We start from the raw sequence: 21,010 nt of genomic DNA, 5'->3' as shown, positions 1-21,010 counted from the left end.
TTCTAAATTTGTGATTGAATTATATCAATAGATTTCCTGATAGTTCCTTGCATTCCTAATCAGAATTTATCAATTTTTGATATGTTGCTTGAGTCAGTTTGCTAATATTTTACTTAGAATTTTTTGCATCTCTATTTATAGGGGAGATTGATTTATAACTTCATTATTTGATTTGTCTTTCAAGTTTTGATGTAAATGATGCAGGACTCATAAATGAATGAATGAACTATTTTTATGGCCTGGAATAGTTTAAATAACCTTGGAATGAACAGTTCTTTAAAGATTAGATAGAAATCAACTGTGACATTGTGTTAATGGCAGATTCTCAAACAACATTTCACTTTTTTCTACAGTAATTGTCCTATTATTCTTTCATCAATTTTGACAATTGTACTTTTTCTAAGAAATCATCCATTACCTCTAAGTTTTCAAGTTTTGTCAAAGAATTGCAAGTGATAGTCTCTTAAAATTATTTTAATATCTATGTAGCTGTGGCTCTGTCTCCTTTTTCCTTTTTCAACTTGTAATCAGGCTCAGAGGGCTTTTTCCATATTGAGTTATTCAAATAACTCTAGGATTTATTTGTTCTTGTAAAAATACTTTGGTTTTTTATTTCACTGATTTCAGCATTAATGTTTTTAATTCTTGTACTTTCTTTTAATCTTATTTTTCTTTTTTAATTTTTAAAAATGACTGCTAAGTTATTTTATATTTTTATTCTTTAATTATGAAGGGATTTAAGGCTATAACTTTTCTTTGGAATATAGCTTTAACTACACCCTGTATATTTTGGCACAGAGTGTTAAAGAAAATTTAATTTTGATTTTTGGTGGGGTTTGTTTTGTTCTTTGGTTCCAAGCATTATTTTGAAGGATATTTTTCTTTCTTTCTTTTCAAATTTACATTCAGTAAAATTGACTCTTTTTAATTACAGTTCTATACATTCTGACAAATGCCATCCCACAACCACAACAATGGAGATACTAACAGGTCCATCACACTTCCCCTGCCCGCCACGTTATTCCTCTGTGTTACCACTTTGCAGTCAAACTCTCCACCAAGTCTTAGACCCTGGCCATCACTGATCTGTTCTCCATCCCTGTAGTTTTTCCTTTTCTAGAACATCATATAAATGGAATCCTAGAATTTGAACCTTTTGAGTCTGGCTTCTCTCACTTAACATGATACATTTGAGATTCATGTACACTGCTGCATGTGTCAATAGTTCATTTCTTTTAATTGCCAAGCAGTTTCCCATTGTATGCATGTACCAGTTTATCTAGGCAGCTGCTGACAGACATTTGGGTTGTTTTCAGGTCTCAGCAATTATCAATAAAGCTGCTAAAAATATCCCCGCAGAGGTTTTTGTGTGAACATAGGTTTTTGTTTTACTTAGGTGAGTATCCAGAAGCGGGATTGCTGGGTCACATGGTAGGTTTGTGTTTAACTTTATACAAACGGTCTAACAGTTTTCCCCAGTGTCTGTACTATTTTGCATTCCCACCAGCAATGTATGAGCATTCCAGTAGCTCCACATCCTCACCAGCACTTCGTATTATTGGATCATAATGGTGGAGAGTGTTTCTTAACTTTCAAGTTTTAAATATCATTTTGGCCATCTTTGTAACGTGTACTTTTATTATCTCTTATCTACCTAATTGAATTGCTATGATCAGATAACGTAGCCAGTAAACTTTCTGCTTTTTAAAATTAAGGTTTTCTCTGTCATTGATCTTTTCCATAAATATCTATATGTGAAATATACATATATTTAACTTTTATTGAGATATATGTAGCTCACATACCATAAAATTCACCATTTAAAGTATATAATTAAGTGGTTGATAATATATTCACAATGTTGTGCAAATATCACCCCTGTGAATGGAAGATTTTTATCATTTTTCAAAAAGAAACTCCATAGCCAGTAGCATTCACTCCACATCCCCCTCTTCCCAGCCCACAGCAACAATTTATCTACTTTCTGTCTCTATGGATTTGTCTATTCTGGACATTTCACATAAATGGAATCATACACTATGTGGTCTTACAGGACTGGCTTCTTTCACTTAGCATAATGTATTCAAGGTTCATCCATGTTGTATGTGGCACGTATCAGAATTCCATCCGTTTTTGTGGCTGAATAACATTCCATTGTATGGATACACTACATTTTATTTTTCCATTCTTCAGATGATGGATATTTGGGTTGTTGCTCCATTTTTTGGTATTACAAACAATGTGACTATAAATACTTGTACACAACTTTTTGTATGAATATAAGTTTTCAACTCTGCTGAGTATATACCCAAGAGGGAATTGCTGGATCGTATTCTATGTTCACATTTTTGAGGAACTGACACATTTTCCAGGGCAGCTGCACCATTTTATTATCTTCCCACCAGCAAAGGATTCTCATTTCTCCACATCTTTGCTCACACTCTTACAGCCAGCCTAGTGGGTATGAAGTGGTAGCTTTTTGTTGGTTGATTTGCATTTCCCTAGTGACTAATGATACTGGGCATGTTTTTCATGCACTCATTGACCATTTGTATTTCTTCTTTGAAGAAATGTCTGTTTCTTGGTCATTAGCTGACTCAATTATCAGACTGACTGTCATGGTATCAAAAAGTTTGTATTCTAATAACCCTTATTCTACTTAATATTGACCCCAAAACGCAAGAGGAGTGATGCTGGCAATGCGAAATGCCGAAGAGAAGCTGCAAATGCCTCAGTAAGTGAAAAGGCAAAAGTTCTTGACTTCATAAGGAAATAAAATCATATGCTGAGGTTGCTAAGATAATGAATCTTCTATCGATGAAATTGTGAAGAAGAAAAAACAAATTCATGCTAGTTTTGCTGCTGAAACTCAAACTGCAAAAGTTACAGCCACAGTGTGTGATAAGTGCTTAGTTAAGATGGAAAAGACATTAAATGTGTACAGTAAGGCATTTTGAGAATGAGGGACCACATTTACATAACTTTTATTATATTGTTATAATTTTTCTATTTTACTACTGGTTATTGTTATTAATCTCTTACTGTACCTAATTTATAAATTAAACTGTATCATAGGTATGTATGTATGTATAGGAGAAAACATAGCATATATAGGGTTTGGCACCGTCCATGGTTTCAGCCATCCACTGTGGGTCTTGGAATGTATCCCTCACAGATAAAGGGGGACTAGTGTATTTCTGGAATGCAAAGTTCTCTGTATATAAAACTGCATATCTATTAAACAGTATTTGTTGATTATCTTGTTCAATTTCTGTTTTTACAAGCCTTTTTATCTAATAGGTTGGCAATTCTGAGATTGATACATTAAAATCTCCTATCATAATTGGCACCATGTTGATAATTTTTAAAGCTGGGTGATGAAAACACAGGAGTCATAACACTTTTATAACATAGTGTAATTCTCTCCTCTTCTATGTATGTGTGGAAATTTCCTTAAAAAGAAGTTTATTTCTTAAATCTTCAACTACAATCACACTTTTACAACATTCTCTTTGCATTCCTAATCATTTTTGCTTTATACGTTTAGCTGTTGTGTTGTTTGGTGAATACAGATTTATACTGATTATATTTTTTTCATAAAGTCTGCCTTTATTATAAGGCCTCTTTCTATTTTGTTTTGTATTAGTAATCTTAAACACTACTTTGTCTAAGGTTAATATTGCCACTTCTGGGTGTTTTCCTCCCTGTATTTGCCTGGATCACTTTGCCTATTCCTTCATTTTCATCCTATCTTGATTGGTTTAAGTGTGCTTCTTATAAACAACATATAGGTTACGATTTCTGTATTTTAATATAATAGGGAACTCAGCCTATGCACACTTAGTGTAACAAAGATTATAGATTTTAAACCTTCCGTACTACTTTGTTTACTATTTATTTTATACTGTTGTTTCTTCTCTTTTTCTTGAGTTTGCTGATGTGATCACATTCTCCTTCCCGTCTCCCTTTTCCTTCTTGTTAGTTAGGAGATTTACAGGCAAGCTGCTTTCCTACCGGAAAGATGGATGCCGAGGGGCCACTCAGGGTGCCTGGATACTGACTCTGACTCCCACTCCAGCTCCAGAGACGAGGCCTTGATGGCTCTGAATTGGGCTCAAGAACCAGCAGATCTGCATGTCTGTGTTCACTCCTGAAATGGAAGTATTAGGGTTGTTTGTATAAATTCTCCCTGAACAGAAATGCAAGTCCTAAAAATATACGTCTGTGAAGCATAACAGAGTTAAGCCTCTCAGATCCAGGATTCCAGCTCCACCAAAACACACAACTTTTCTAGTTCTGTGTGGTCTCTTCAAGTTTCTGTATCCTTAGCCAAGGAAATGGAGACCTTCCAGGATGTGGGGCTGGGGAGTGGGGATGAGGCAAGGGGTAGGTGTGGATTTTTGTTAGTCCTTAGCTGACTTGAGAAATGCAAAGTTCTACCATAATTTTCCATTTTCCTAGTGGATACCATCCTACACCTGGTACACAGGGACAAATATTTCTCTACCACTGTACGTAAAAACAAAACACAGAGCAAACGATGTCTCTCCACCATGGCACTCCATTACCTCATTAAGAAGGAAGCTTGAGAACGTTACAACTACCCTGCAGGTTCCTGGACCCAGATGGATCACACAGGCCACTGCACGATCAGGTAGTTGAGTGCTTTTAGTTCCCGGCTATTATTAGAGTTTTGCTTGTAGAATCGTTTCTATTCCAAGATCCTTATCTAGCACTTACGTTACACATTCCTGACCACGCTATCATTTTACATATATCACAACACACACACCGCAAAGCTCATTGCCCATCACTCCAATCTTCAGGTCTTTTTTTCTGCTTTATTTGTAGTTTGATTAGAGTCCTCAAGTATAATATTTTCATCAAATGGAAGTAGATTATGATTTATTCTCTGAATCTTTGCACAATGTTGAATATTTGTCTTTTACCCTAATAGTTGTACAGTAATCTTGGCTGCTTTTCTCTCAGTAGTTTTAAATGTTATTCCACCATTTCTAGCTTTCAGTGTTCTAGAAGACAAATCCAGTGCCTTGCTGATTCTTTTCCTTTTAGTCCAGAGTATGAAAGATTTTTTCTTTTCTCTTGGAATTCAGAAATTTTACTAGGATATTCCTTAAGTGGCTGTTTTATTAATCCAGACTGGGATCTGGTAAATTTATTCACTTTGAGCGCTCAAGTCTTTTTTTTAGCACACAGGAATTTATTATTATTATTATTTTTTAAATTATTGCTTCTCCTCTACGTGGTTCTTTTACCTTTCTGGGAATTTTGCTATCCACATGTAAGGTCTTCTGGATCTAACTTTCAAGTATGTTATCTGTTCCTTTAATATTTCCATCTGTTTGTAATTTTGTTCTACATTTTTTTGGCTGCGTTGGGTCTTCATTGCTGCGCGTGGGCTTTCCCTAGTTGCGGCGAGTGGGGGCTACTCTTAGTTGCGGTGCGCGGGCTTCTCATTGTGGTGGCTTCTCTTGTTGCGGAGCACGGGCTCTAGGCGCGCGGGCTTCAGTACTTTTGGCTCACGGGCTCTAGAGTGCAGGCTCAGTAGTTGTGGCACACAAGTTTCGTTGCTCCGAGGCATGTAGGATCTTCCCGGACACGGGCTCGAAACCCGTGTCCCCTTCATTGACAGGTAGATTCTTAACCACTGCGCCACCAGGGAAGCCCTGTTCTATATTTTGAGACTTTTCTTTTCACTGAATCTTCTGGGCCACTAATTCAGATCTCAACCATCCTCTACTTTAATTCATCAATTGAAATTTTAAATGCAAGAGTCATGTTTCTTGTTTCCACAAAGTATTTTTATGCCATAATTCTCTTCAATTTTACTTTTTATTACTTTTGGTTCAAGTGGTTGAATGTCTCTGCTGATTCTTGCTTTTCCACAGGCCAGATCCCTTCTGGCGGGCTGTTCCTTTCCTTTGCTCACTCATGGCTCTATATACTCTTGGGGTCCAGACCCACTCAGGGGACACTTTTGCAATCCCAAGAGTAGTGAAAGGTCCACCGTTGGCTGCCCTGTGTCAGGTGCTATGGCAGCCGCAGGCTGAAAGGGAACAGGGCAGCTCTGCTGTCTGGGCTGCCCCGCTGCAGAATGAACCCTCTGCAGACTCAGGGCTGGGGGACCGCTCCTGGGAGACGGGTTAAGCGCACGGGTCTTCCCCAGATCCTCTCTCTCTCCAGATGCAGAGCTCTGGTCATGGCCAAGGGCTCCCTCCTGCTGGTCCCACTCCCCTTCTGCCCAGGAAAGGAAGCTGGGGGCAAAGCAGGAGGCCTGCCAGCTTCACCCGTCTGCTGGCCTCAGCTTCTGTTGCATCTGAAAGGAAGTTGGTGGCTGAAAGGGGTTAGGAACGAAAGCCTGCCATGAGCTTGCTGTTGTCATCCAGGGGCAAGCAGCCATGACGACGCCCATGAAAGGACGTATTCTTCGGCTGCAGAGAGAAGAGAGAAACATTTAGAGTACTGGTTCTTATTGGTGCTGGTGGCAGGCACATAGTATTTATCAAACACTTAAATTAATATGTCAGGCCCAGTGAATGGCACTCAGAGAAGCTGTCTCATTTCATCCTCACAACAATGCCCCAGTTATTTTTCAGCAAGAGATACTTCGTAACCTGCTCGGGGTCATTTCAGGCAGCTAGCAAAATTACTTTTTTTTAAGATATCTGCAGTTCAGCTTGGGCTGGAGATAGAGAGGCCTCCTGACAAGTGAGGGCCCAGAGCTTTAGCTCCTGCAGCCTGCGGTGCACGTGCAGGCACGCAAACACACACACACGCATGCGCACACATACACATGCACAACACCCACACACACGTACACACGTGTATGTGTGCAGGAACACATGCGTGTACAGTGCAGACATGCACGCGTCTATATGCGTGTATGCACTCATACACACGTACATACACATACACATGCACACACGTGTGCACACGCATGCACACACACACCAGTTGTCACAACATGACAAAGTGCTACCATCCATGTTACTCCCTAGGAAACCCTCTATCTGCCAGAACTCACACCACCAGAGGGGGAGAGAGGTCTCCAGGAGGGCACAGTGGGAAACATTTGTTTTCCAAATCCCGCTTCCTCCCCGTGGCCCTGCCTTTCCCAGTCTCCTGGGCTGATCCTCCCACTCCCAGGGCCCTTCCGACTGTCTCCTTCCAACCAGAGCTCGAGACCTGTGACCCAACCCCTTTGCACAGAGAGAAAGGCCTCTTGCTGGTTTGTCTGGTGGAAAAGCAGAGGCGTTCGAAACCTGTGAGCCCACCCAGAACACCAGTTTGCACAACCAAACCCAAAGGAGCCCCCAATAGAGGAATTTTAGCCACTGAGGTCAGGGTCATGTTCGGAAGGAGGTTTGGCCTGAGATGTTCGCAGACCCCTCAGCACACAGCAGCACCGCGGCCTGTAGGCAGCTGGCCTCCACAGAGCACATTCCTGTTGCCCCAGCAATTGCAGCCTAGGGTCAGGGAAGATGCCCTCAGTACTCTTCCTTCCAGAAAAAGAGCAGGTAGCCTTTCCTGTCCCTCCAGAGAGCCTGGAGGATCCCCTCCCTTGGTCCATGGGAGCACCGGGAACATGGACTTGAGCTGAGAATCGAGGGGCCTCCCTGGGGTTGCTGCTGAGCGTGAAAGAATTGCATTTACACCAAAAACGTAAGCAGGGACTGGACTCAAAAGCAAACCTTTGTCTTACGTAGACTCCTCCTTCACCCCAAATCCTCAGAGGCAGGTCGTGAGCCTCCTCAGCTCTGAGCACTTGAACACTGAGTCTGGTCCCCACGGGTGGTGCCTCCCAGCAGAGGGCACACCATCGTGGAGCTCGGTATGGAGACCAGCATAAGCGAGGGTGCATAGCTTGCAGCAGAGAGGTTGTGAAGAGTTCCCTCGTAGCAGGGGATTACTTGTGTCCTCTGCTGCTCCAGAGAACCAAGCTGGAACCAAGAGGGGAGCTTGGGAATGAGGCATAAAGAAGCAAGCTCGATAGGGGAGAAGCCTGTGGAGAGCGGTGCACCAGGGAACGGAAAACAGGCATGGCAACGGCTTCCAGGCACCCCAAGCCCAGGGTGAGAGAACGCAGGGGACTCAGCATCCTCCGGGCAGTCCCAGGACCAGGTGTTCCTGGGAGGGAGAGGCCCCACAGCCAGGGGTGTGAGACAGCATCTGGAAGGTCCTTCCTCCAAGGACCGTAACAGCTCTTGGGGTGGGAGTGGGGGACAGCAGGGCCCCATCAGCACCCGGGTTCTGGCCAAGGCCCAGTCTTAGGAGCAGCTCGGGGGAGGGGAGCAGACCCACCCTTGGTTAAAGCCCAGCCTGAAGGCCTTGGCCAGTGGAATGAGATGCGAGGGTAGAAAGGAGAAGCAAAAGGAGCCGCGGTCTGAGGCTGCTTCGCGGGGCCCATGGCCAGCTGGCCCTGGGAGGGTCTAGCAGAGCACATGTGGCCTGGGGATGGAGTGCAGTGTGCGCAGCTGGGGGGACTTGGGAAGCCGGGGAGACAGGAAAGCAGGGGCCACCTGAGGACATGGTGATGCCCTTCACGCTTACAGGGTGAGAAGTTTACCCACTTGACTCTTAGGGCCTAATCCAGCTCCAACCATGGATCCTACTGAGGGCCCTGAGACACAAGGCCTGGAAGCTGCTGTCCCTGGCCCTCACCATGCACACTGTCTGGCCTCCTTGCTGGAATCGAATGTTTCAGAAATGGGCCCCCATGGCAACCTCTTCCTCCACCCTCTCTCTCAAAGTCTCTCCAAACCGGGGCCTCTTGACCTCCTTTGCAGGCGCAGCCTCGTTCCAGCCTCCAGAGCAGCCCCTGCGGTAGCAGAAGAGGGATCTGGTCCACACTGCTGGCTCGGGCCTGTCTGGTGTCCACGTCTGCTGCGTGAACGTCCTCCTGCTTCTGAGCCTCTCAGGATCCTCTTGGGTTAAGGAAGGAAGTTGTAAAGAATTACCTCTCGGCAGGGGGTGACATGGGTTCTCCACCTGCCCCGTGCTCAGATCCCTGTTATGAAAACCCCGTCCTCGGCTTGCACGGTCCAGGCTCGGTGGCCGGGCCCTGATGTCCGCCGACTCCTTTCCTGATGGCAGCGTTCGCTCTTCCTCAGCCTGCAGCCATCTCGGGGTGCCAACTGCAGCTACTTCCTGCTGCGTCTCTGCTGCATCCCGTCCTTGTCTCAGGCAACCCGCCTGCCAGACTCTGAATAGGTTCTAAAAGCAGAGCCAACACGTGCGCTGTGAAAGAAGAGGTGAGTAAAGAAACCTCCAAGGTTTTGGCCTGAGAAACTGGAAGGAAGGAGTCGCCATCCACTAAGCCAGGCAAGGTTGTAAGTGGCGCACGTGCAGGGCAGCTGGAGGAGGCCTGGGAATTCAGCTGTGGATATGCTCAGTCAGAGACGCCCACTGGCCATCCAGGTATGGAGACTGAGTTGGCCATTGGAGTGTGGGAGAGAGGCCTGGACTCAATGTTATGATTTTGGATGCCGTTGGCATTTAAGCCATTGCACTGGGTGAGATCACCAGAGTTGATAGAGAAAAGAAAGTCTGAGATGCCTGTACATTAAGAGACTGGGGAGAAGAGGAAGAACCAGCAAGAAGACTGCTTACTGGAAAACTGCTTGCTTTTTTCAGCAGTTAACTAGTAATCTGCTGATCCAGATGCTGGGATCTGACCAGAGCTTTTCTTCTTTGTGAGTTTCCTTATCGTGCGTTTCGTACTTTACGTGCAGACAAGATGCTATATACTCACCATTAGCACAGGTCTTCTTGAATAGTTCTGGCCGCAGACTTGGGTTGCTCCGAGCCTTCCCCATGTTCTCCTGGTACGTGTGGGATTGGTGGTGAGCACTTGCAGGAAGATACAGCAGAAATAGAAGCAAAAGCTCTGTCCAGGGAGCAGAGCAGTTTCTGGTGGACTGAATAAGATTTAAGGACAATCTTCTCTCTCCAAATACGCTAACCAATCATACATGCAAGGTGGGCATTTGACTTTTTTGTTCGTGTATATATTCTTCATCTGGTAAACGGTGATTCTTTGGGAGCTATTCCTCAATGTCTTTTTAAGGAAAAATCAGAAAAATTTGTATTTAGTTGATTTTTATACCAAAGTGTAATCTCCAAATTAAAGGATAAAATACTTAAAATATAAAAACCCACAAAAATTTAAGCACATCCATTTTAAAAACGTGTAAAGGGAACTGTATACGTTTTCTAGGACTGCCATAACAAAGTACCATAAACCTGGTGGCTTAAAATAGCAAAATTTATTCTCTCACAGTTCTGGGGGCTAATAGCCCAAAACCAAGGTGTCGGCAGAGTTGGCCTCTCTCTGAAGGCTCCAGAGGACCCTTTCTTGCCTCTTCCTGGTCTCTACTGGTTATTTCTGATGCTTGTGGCTACATCACTCCAATCTCTGCCTCTATCTTCACGTGGCTGTCCCTCCTGTGTGTCTGTGTCCAAATCTCCCTTTTCTTATAAGGACCCCATCATTGTATCAGGGCCCACACTAACCCAGTGTGACCTCACCTTAACTTGATTACAACTGCAAAGACCCTATTTCCAAATAAGGTCACATTCACAGGTTCTGGGTGGACATGGAGTTTCGGGGGAACACTAACCAACCTGGGGCAGTAATTGAGAGCAAACGACAATCAACGTGTAACTAAATACAGGGTATTAGACGAGTCTCATTAAAATGAACATACACACCCACTGCAAAACAGTTAACGAAGTAAGACCTTCAGGCAGAAGAGGACTGACCCTAATCCCGAGTTCACATCACACCTCGCATCTCTCACGTGTTTTTTCAGAAACCACAGCACAGTGCTCCACTGAGCTCCCTGAGCTCCCTGAGTTGGCCCCATCCTTGCCCCTTTATGAGTCACCCCTGGGGGGATTGATGGTCTGGCAGGGGCAAAGATGCATTAGCTAGCTGCCTGGTCCTTTAGCTCTGCTTCCCGGAGAATCCCAGATTGGTCACTCTGGGGAACTCCAACTGGTGCCAGAGCTTTTGGATCAAGTCAGCCGGGATTTAAATGACTGGGTCAGGGGCTTCCCTGGTGGCGCAGTGGTTGAGAATCTGCCTGCCAATGCAGGGGACACGGGTTCGAGCCCTGGTCTGGGAAGATTCCACATGCCACGGAGCAGCTAGGCCCGTTGAGCCACAACTACTGGGCCTGCGCGTCTGGAGCCCTTGCTCCGCAACAAGAGAGGCCGCGACAACGAGAGGCCCGCGCACCACGATGAAGAGTGGCCCCCGCTCACCGCAACTGGAGAAAGCCCTCGCACAGAAACGAAGACCCAACACAGCCAAAAATAAAACAGAAACAAAAACAAAACCTTCAATGTTTAAAATAAATATAAATAAATAAATTTAAAACAATGACTGGGTCAGCAGTGAGCCTGATTGACTTTTCCAGATCAAGGCTGGCCTCGTGAAGGAATGCAAACCGGCTCTCTCTGTTTGGACATGGGCTGATGCCAGCGTGGAAAAGGGCAGAGGTGGCGGGGTCAGGCGGCGGGGTCAAGAGGTGGACACCTCTTTCTCAACCTGAGTGCCTCTGGCCCTGCTTCGTGGAGCAGTGCCCGGGGTGGCCCCAACCCAGGTAGAGCAGGTGGTGTACAAGCAGCGACGGCAGCCCCCCTCCTTTCCCGCCCCCCTTCCTACACCACGCATTTCCAGTTTACCGTTTCTCCAGGTGGCTGGAGAACCACATCTTCCTTGGCTGCCACCATCGAGAGATGGTTATTTTTAAACGTACTGCCTAAACAAGGCGTCCCAGAAATTTCCTCCATGCACGGCATTGATTTGAATTTAGTCACCTCAGCAGTATATGACTAAAATGCTAAAACAGCCTTTTTTTTTTTTTTTCTATTCAGCTTTTCCTTTGTCAGAGGACTTCCGCTGCATCAGTGACCTCCTTGAGCCACATGTTAGGTACAGTTTATGTTAAACCAGCTTATTTCTGCTAAAAGTAGATCTTTGCTTCTCTGTGTCTATCCTTTCTTCCCCAGAAGACAAACTAATGAAACCCACCCACTCTGAGAAGGTCAGGCTCTCAGCATAGGATCAAGTGCTGTGCTGGGGCAGTACCACCCTGTAATGATACCTAAACAGGGCGGTTATAAAAGTCACAGAACATTTCCATCGTTTTCCTGCAACACCAAAGTTCTTCCAAGGAAAATACTGATCTGGCCACAGAGGATAAAATTAGCAACCCACTCACTTTACCCCTCTCCCCAGGGCTGTGAACCTCAACACAGGCTGCAATTCTTCAATTATTGTAACTATAAACAGTAAACAATGGAGAAAAAGAAAACAATAAACGAAAACTGAAAAAACCCTGCCTTTCTTATTCGAGTTCTTTTCCACAAGTTGGTTCTCAAAGGTTTCTTCCTTTTGCTGAAAAACAGTACCGTTAAAGTTGCCGGGAGAATGCAAAACACGGGTATATTCCTCCCTCTAGGTAAGTGCCTAACACTAACGAAGATTGTGAACCTAAGAAATAATCATATGGCACTTTGACTTATGGCTCAATGTTGCTACTTCTACAAACGGGTCCTCGCCTCCAAGTAGGGTGACAAAGACCACCGTCTGAAGTTCTAGGAAGACAAAACCCTAGAACGTGTATAAACAACTAGATATTCTCATCCCCGTTCATTCTTGTTTTCATGATTTAAGACGTATGTACTGTATTCGTGTGGTAGTAAATGTCTGTTACTCTCTAGTTGCATTTGTCCTGGACATTAATTCAAGGGCTGAAGAGTCAGGGGAGTGAGAATCGATTAAGCAGCCTCCAGGTTCAGGTTCAGAGCATCTACAAGGCGGAGCACCAGGCCGGTACGAACAACCACCACCTCCACTGGGTTATCTCACAGGCACGACAGGCACGTCGCGTGCGAGGTGCCTGGAACCGAGCTCATCCGCTCCTTCTCCACCCTGGCCCCGTCCAGGTCCCCCATCTCACTGGATGGCATCACTGTGACAGCCAAGAAAGAGTCTGGGGTCATCTCACTCACCCCTCTCCTCGCTCACCCAACTCACTGGGAAGTGGTGTCAGCTCTATCCACTGCCCCCTCTAGAAGGCGTCACTGCTCCTCTCCTAACTGCCACTTCTGCCCAGGCCTCCTGCGTTCACACGACTGCCCTCCCTCCAGAGTCCATTCTGCACACGAAAGCAGCGTAGCCATTTCCCACTGAACTTTGCAAATACTCTGAAACAGTTCACGAACACCAAAAATAGAAATATATACACTACACACCATAATTAAAGGAATATTCATGCACCCACCACCTAAGAAACCATGACCATCATCTTTTCTCTTTTCACGCAAATGGAGTTCACCCATGTAAACACCAGCCGCTCAGGCACACAGGTATTCTGGATCCGCTCGGGATCCATGCTGGTGCCCCTGCACTCTCCTGCCTTTTTCTGCCTTTCAACTTCTCTTACAAGACCTCCTCCGAGAGCCAGGAGTTCCCTTCATGAGCACTTACACTTGGAATGGCATGTTCACGTCCGACTGTCACAAGTCTAAACGCTCCACGTGGACACAGACCGTATCTTGGCTGCTGGGACCCACACAAGAGCTGGCCCCAGGGCATGGCTGTTAGGTGACAAAGGAAGGGGGACTGCCTGAACACTGGATGAAGACTGGGGAGGAAAACCTTTTATTTCCCAGGGGGCACAGTCACAGCAGGTCAAAATCATTCCTGCCCATCAGTGAAGCCCACCTTTAACGAACTCCAACCAATGGGGCTTATGTCTCACCTAGGATTGCCTGATTTAATTGCTTCAGCCTAAGGTATGCTCCATGAACATACCAATCTTCAACCAGTGAGCTTTTCTGTATTAATTTCCACTCATTTAGCTACGGCGCATTTACAACTGCCCTTAGGAGTAGTATTTTAAAAGCTCACATCTTTACTCTGACCTCGCTCAACCAAGAATCTGTCCTAGGGACCAAAAATTAAGAGCTCAACAAATTACCCATTGCTACCATAGAGCTCAAAAACTTCTCATTGAAAACAGGCTTGCATTTAATATATGCGCTTGAAATAAATGTTCTATACTTGTGCATGTGAATGTAAAATATTAAATTCACAAGTACTCTCTGCCATGAACCAGTTTTGAGCCAAGTCACTTAACCATGTACATTTACAGCTTAAATAAGTACCTTAAGAAACTAAAATAGAAAATGTTTACTATATCACAAATTAACTAGACACAAACTTTTATTCTGAAAAGTCAGGAAAAACTATTCTTCACGCACAACATGAAGTTATTTCTATCTAATGCACAGGTTACTCTATATAAATAGACTGTATTTATTAGGTCCACAGTCCTGCCTGGGTTTTTTGTTTGTTTGTTTGTTTTGTCGTACGCAGGCCTCTCACTGATGTGGCCTCTCCCGTTGCAGAGCACAGGCTCCGGACGCGCAGGCTCAGCGGCCATGGCTCACGGGCCCAGCCGCTCCGTGGCATGTGGGATCTTCCCGGACCGGGGCACGAACCTGTGTCCCCTGCATCGGCAGGCGGACTCTCAACCACTGCGCCACCAGGGAAGCCCCTACCTGGGTTTTAAATTCAGGTTCTGCGGTTTCTGGCAATGACTCCTGGAAAACACTCTACATTTAGTTTCCTCACCTGTGAAAAGAGAGGAACGCTGCCTATTTAACAGGACTGTCTGAAGATCAAACAAATAAGATGCGGAAGCACCAGCCACAGTCTGCCTTCAATAGGGTTTAAAAACAATTAACAGGAATGTTATAGCATTACAGCATACACAAGTTATAAAATCCTATCAAGATCGTAAGTTATAAAGTAAAACACAAACCCCAGAGCGTCTATCCTTTTGTTTATATTAAGGCAATTGTCGTAAAGTATTGGAGCAAACCCTAGGATAAACCTGCACCTCCAGCAGCAATGAAAATATCTGGTTTCGAAGGGAAAGAGCAAAGTGTTGACAAGAGCTGCACATTGTTTGGTTGTAAAATACATCCCTGGCTCACATGTTAACCACCTCAGTCTTCAGGATTTCTTTTTTAGCTTCTGAAAGTTTTGGTCACGTTCTTTTCGTTTTCTAAGCTACAGCGTTGAGAGCCGTTCCTCTCCTCCCTCACCTTGCCCTTCTGTCGCTCCGACCCCTCCTGCCCACAGCACTGGGCACCACGCACAGAGCTGTGTGCCAATGTTTGGCACCGTGACGTCCACTGCCTGACCCCACCCGACAGCCTCAGCTCTTCCCAAGCTCCTGCTCCCCCGCAGAAAGTGCGCTAAACCCATCCTACTCACCGCCCTCTTGGAAGCGGGCTCGGTGAAGGGCATGACAAGCGTGTCTCCAATATGTCTCCTTTCAGGTGCAATGGGGAAAAGGGTGGGACAACAACTCCTGTCAGTCACTTCCGTCGACCTCAGCACAAGTATTTTGTCCATTTTTCAATATATTTTCTTGACAATTAGACATCAGGATAAGACTTAATTTAACATTTATAAATATTTAAGAAAAAAAGGAATCAATTTGGAAAACTTTATCAAGTTATAAAAACAAAGGTCTGTTTTTTTGACAGTGGACGTACAGTATTATATGGTTTGCCGTTAATTTTTCTCTCTGGGGGAAAAAAGGGAAAATGAGAAATACAGTATAGAAGTCATTAAAAGCTCAGTAGATTTTTTAAACACTTAAGAGACATGAGTTAGAAAAAGTGCCATCAAAGAAACCAACTGAAAAAGCCATTTTTGCAACAATAAGAGAAGTTGGAATATGGACCCTATATTAAATGATATGAAGTTACTGTTTATTTGTTAAGTGTAATGAAGTAACTGTGGTTGTGGTTTTTTTTTAAAGGCCTTTTCTGTTAGAGATATAAACTGAAGTATTGTAAGTGAAATGATACATGTAGGATATGCTTTAAAATATCTCAGCTTAAAAGAAATTGTATGTGTGTGTTGTGGTGGGGGAAGGGTAGATAGATAATAAATATGAAAATAGACCAGAGCATTCTAATGGTGCTGTTGATACATATAATAAACAAAATAATGGACTTTCATGTCTATGCAAGTGGCAGCTGGTGTAACGCATCACACAGATTAAAAAACCAAAAAAAAGAAAGGTATTTAGGTTATGCACTGCTAAGAACACCTGTGATGTCGGAGAGTGGCTCTAGTGTGAACGTGGTAGGGGGTGGAAGGGTAACAGGCAGGCAGGAGTATGGGAGGAATACACCGGGAACACAAGACCACCTACAACCCAGAGGAAGGGAGAAGGGAAAGCAGCAGAGGGGGGGCATTAGTCTACATTAGAACTGACACACTGTGGAAACAAAAGTAAGACAACCTTTGAATGACAGCTCTTTCTGAGCCACATGTGAGGTCACACACATTCCCCTCACTTTTGGTTCTGAGCTGCAGCAGGACACCACCAGAAACTCTTGATGGAATTAAATCCTCACTATTCAAAATGCTCAAATCCAATGTAGTTCTAATCCATAAAAACAAAACATTCTTTATGCTGAATGCATCTTTATGCATTCAAAAACAACAATCTAGACGTTTTTCATGTAGGATTTAAATAGGAGTATAAGTGAATCACACTGTTCAGATACAAATGCAATTAAAGTTGCATGAGCTGCTTTGAAAACTCACGGACATTTATATGTATTATTTTGTGATATTTCATCCACATAAAAAAGGCATTCTATTTCTTTATTTTTTTATTTGACAAGCAGCAATATCATGTTTGTCATTTTAATGTAGATACAATTATTAGGTTATCTGTCATATTACAATATTTAAGTTTTTTATCTTATGTCCTTTAAGATACATTAAAAAAAAAAAAAAAAAAACATCAACTGCAAACGTGAAGGGGAGAAAAAGCATGGTACCCAGCCAAATTTCCACATTTCACCAATACTTCACTCATTCTTTTTTAATAAAGTTTTAAGAAATGTCATAATGACATGAGCTTGAAATATCTCTAGGCATTTTCTCTGACGCTCATGACGTGGCACTGGTGATGTTGTAAACAGCAGAGAAACAGGGGCTGCCAAATGGCCAAATTATGGAGGCACAGGCCTGCTTTCTCCCACAGGACACACCGGATGGCGATGGCAATGACCTTCTCACATCCACACCGGGGGAGCGCGCGTCACGCTACGTAGCTGTACTCATCTGCTGACGCCTGGCTGCGTTCGATGTACTGTTTGTCTATGAGAACTTCAATGCACTTCTTAATCATGCTGATACTAGGGTTAAACCGAGCTCTTGACTGGCTAATCACCTGTGGGAGAGACACGGATGTTTAAGTGCTCTTCTCACCAGGAGGGCACTGGAGCAAATAACTTTTTATGCAAACTAAGGAAAGAGCCCAACCTTTATGTTGTGAAGGGATAAAAACTGTGAAGAACATGGATACAGCAAAATCTAATAATAGTCATATATAACTAAATTAAACCATAAACTAATTCATCTATCTAACTACTCATATACACCCCTCAAGCTTCCACTCAACCCCTACTCAACTTTCAGCTCTCAGCTGAAGTAACACCTGCTCAGGAAAGCTTTCCGCCACACCCCCAAGTCAAGACCTTTATACACATTCTCATGCTACTGTATACCTTTTCTCTGTTGCATGTGAGTGTAATTTTATATTTACTCCCATATTATTTCAGTAGCGCGTTTCTTCCCTACTAGACTGAACTCCAAAACAGCAGGAGCCACATCCTGAGCTGCTCTGCACCCCATGGTGACCAGCACGGTGCTCCACACATGGTAGATGCTCGTGTATTCATGGAACGAGTGAGTGTGTGATGTGGTCCACGTCCTTCAATAACTGGACACAAGACTGAATCGGTAAGGCTTAGACCTCTAAATTCAAACATGAGTTTAATACTGAAATTTTAAGTGGGTACTGTTCTCATTAAGTAATGAAGCATTTCTTTATGTTATTTGGGAGTCGTATTATTTCTGTAACATCTTCACAAAGAAACATTCCTAATCCTAATACCCTCTGCCCCAAGAGGTCTCGAGGACTTTTCCCCCTTTTACCTCCTGAATAAGGGCATTATGCCGAAGTACTTTTCGTGCTTTCATGATACGAACTATAGCAGCTTGGAGGTACATTTTCCGATCTTCATCTACAGCGCTTCTCGTCTGCTCCATTTCCTGTTTTACAAGGACAAAAAAAGCCAATGAGACATTAATTCACTGCACTTGTTTTTAACTCATTTTATTTGTGAGTTTAAATAAATCTCCAATCAATACTGAGAATCAAATTATACAATTATGTGCCCAATATAACATAACCATTACCAAAAGAATATTTACAGTGAGTTATGTATAATTTCTTAACTTAAAGTTGGAAGGTTATTTTTTAAAAAATGAACACTATTGTAAATTGTACTCAGTGTAAGTAGTCAATAAAGGAGAACTTAAGTGACACAGAGTAATAGTTTTCAAGACTGCTGTCCTATCAATGAGTAAAAACTTATACCACAAAGCTTGTAGACTTTAGTAACTGGCTCCAAGTGCACACTGGAGCAGGCTTCAAGGGCAAGAGCTGTGAAGGGCTCCATTTGACTCCAGCAGAGAAGCCAGCAAGGATGGGCCAGAAGGGCCTCTCTGCATGGAGCTCAAGGAAAGACAGTGGAGGAGAGGCACAAGCAGGCAATGCCACATCAGTAGGGATCTCATAACAGCTTTTAAAAGAGAAAATACAATCCATATTACAAATTAGTATCATTAGCCTACAGGAAAATGAGATCTTGAACATTTTAGGGTTCAAATTTAACAGCAATTAACATTTGTCTCCCATGGGGGAGTAAGTCCCTGGAGCGGCCTGGCATCTCTGATACCTTCACATCCTGCCCCGAGCCCAAGGTCAGGGTGGCACATAGGAGGCAATCAGGAAACTTCAGTGATATGAATAGGCTGCCCCAGAACAACTGCTGCTGAGGTGAAACAAGCAACAGCAGATGTTCACCGTGCAAACTGGCTCACCCGGGGTCGGACCCCACTCCAGACCAACAAGCTCACAATTTGAATTTTAACACCATCCCCCGTGGTTCATTTGCACAGGAAAGTTTGAGAAGCATTTTCTACAACTTTTCTTTGAAAAATGTGTTGTAAAACCTTCTGATATTTTACAAATGAAAAATATGAGATTATATTACTATTCAAGGTAGAAATTTTTGGAAAGAATACAAAGCAAATCCATATATGTTAATACAGTTTAAGAGCAAATATGACTATGTTCATTGTGGCATTATTTACAATAGCAAAGATATGGAAGCAACCTAAGGCCCATCAACAGATGAATGGATAAAGAAGACATGATATATATACACAATGGTATATTACTCAGCCATAAAAAAAGCATGAAATCTTGCCATTTGCGACAACACAGATGGGCCTAGAGGGTACTATGCTAAGTGAAATAAGTCACACAAAGACATATACTGTATGATTTCACATATATGTGAAATCTAAAAAACAAAACAAATGACCGAACACAGCAAAACACAAACAGAATTACAGATACAGAGAATAAACAGGTGGTTGCCAGAAGGAAGGGAGATGAGGGGAAGAGAAAAATAGATGAGGGAGATTAAGAGTTATAAGCTTCCAGTGGCAAAATAAATGAGTCATGGGTATGGAATGTACAGTGTGGGGTAATTTATGTAATATCTTTATATGGTGACACATTGTAACTAGACCAGTCATGGGGATCATTTTGAAATGTACAGAAATATTGAATCACTACGTTGTGTAACAGGAACTAACACAGTGTCAATTATACTTCAAAAACAAACAAACTCACAGAAAAAGAGATCAGATTTGTGGTTACCAGAGGCAGGGGGTGGGGGTGGGGAGAGGGGAAATTGGATGAAGGGGGTCAGAAGGTACAAACTCCCAATTATAAGATAAATGATGATTAGAGATGGAATGTAAACATGATAAATACAATTAACACTGCTCTGTGTTATCTATGAAAGCTGTTGAGAGGAAATCCTACAAGTTCTCATCACAATGAAAAGTTTTTTCCTATTTATTTAATTTTGTATCTATATGAGATGATGGATGTTCACTAAACTTACTGTGATAATCATTTCATGATGTAGGTAAGTCAAATCATTATGCTGTACTGCTTAAACTTATACTGTGCTGTGTGACAATTATTAAAACTGGGAGAAAAAAACAAAAACAAAAGAGCAAATATGACTAAACTACGATGGCTTTTCCCTAAGATACTCATTATACTACTGTTTTTAAAATCTAAAATACTGTTTATAAGGTTAGTCAATGCAAAAAATAAACCAGAGAAGATGTATCATAATTTTGATATGAAAAATTTTGCATTGGTCTCAATATTACCACTTGTAAAGTCCAATGCTTAAATATTTCCAAAAGAAATGACATTAGAAAGCATTTACCTGTGGTGTGTCTTTCTGCATTGATGTAGTAATTTTAAATTTTGTTCTTTTACTGCTAAAGTTCATATTTAATGAAAATGAAGATTCTGCATCAATGTCTTCCTACAATTAAAAATAATTCATTTACATTTATAAAAATGAAATCACTAAATAACAATTGCTGCAAATAATACGCCATGAAATTAAATAATGACCAAGGAAAAAAGACTCAACTCTCGTAATCTTTTACATTATAAATATTATTTAAGAGAAAAATAATTGTCTTCTGTCAAACAATGAAGGAAAAAACAATTCTTTCCTAATTTTATGCTTGATAGAATTTTAATCAGCTTAGATTTAGAATAAAGCTATTTTCTGGCCCAACTGTTTAATACATGACCACCAGATAAATCTGACAAGAGTCAAGCTCATTGGCTTAAACAGAATTTTAACATTTAAATTTTTATGAAATAGCGAGGCTCATAATTTTTCCATCACATTTTGAAAAACCAAACAACCAAATTTTTTTTTTTTGGAATGCTGCAGTAACAAAATACCAATTAAAGTAACCTGACTAGAG

General features: G+C 42.7%; 1 protein-coding gene across 3 annotated transcripts in view; it reads right to left on the bottom strand.

Annotated features, from left to right (window-relative positions):
* Positions 1-16,712: 16,712 nt before the first annotated feature.
* Positions 16,713-21,010, bottom strand: part of CUL2 (cullin 2) — an 81,322-nt gene continuing 77,024 nt past the window's right edge. For all 3 annotated transcript variants that reach the window (XM_065900562.1, XM_065900554.1, XM_065900572.1), the window contains 3 exons: positions 20,452-20,553; positions 18,068-18,184; positions 16,713-17,300 (listed from right to left, as the gene is read on the bottom strand). In XM_065900562.1, the coding sequence (XP_065756634.1) occupies positions 17,169-17,300; positions 18,068-18,184; positions 20,452-20,553 (351 nt within the window). In that variant the 3' untranslated portion in view covers positions 16,713-17,168. The remainder of the gene's footprint in view (positions 17,301-18,067; positions 18,185-20,451; positions 20,554-21,010) is intronic.

The sequence above is a fragment of the Phocoena phocoena genome, chromosome 2 (genome assembly GCF_963924675.1).
Source record: "Phocoena phocoena chromosome 2, mPhoPho1.1, whole genome shotgun sequence".
In the NCBI taxonomy this organism is placed as follows: Eukaryota; Metazoa; Chordata; class Mammalia; order Artiodactyla; family Phocoenidae; genus Phocoena; species Phocoena phocoena.
The sequence above is the reverse complement of the archived record's forward strand: the minus strand, read 5'-3'. Positions and strand labels throughout refer to the sequence as shown.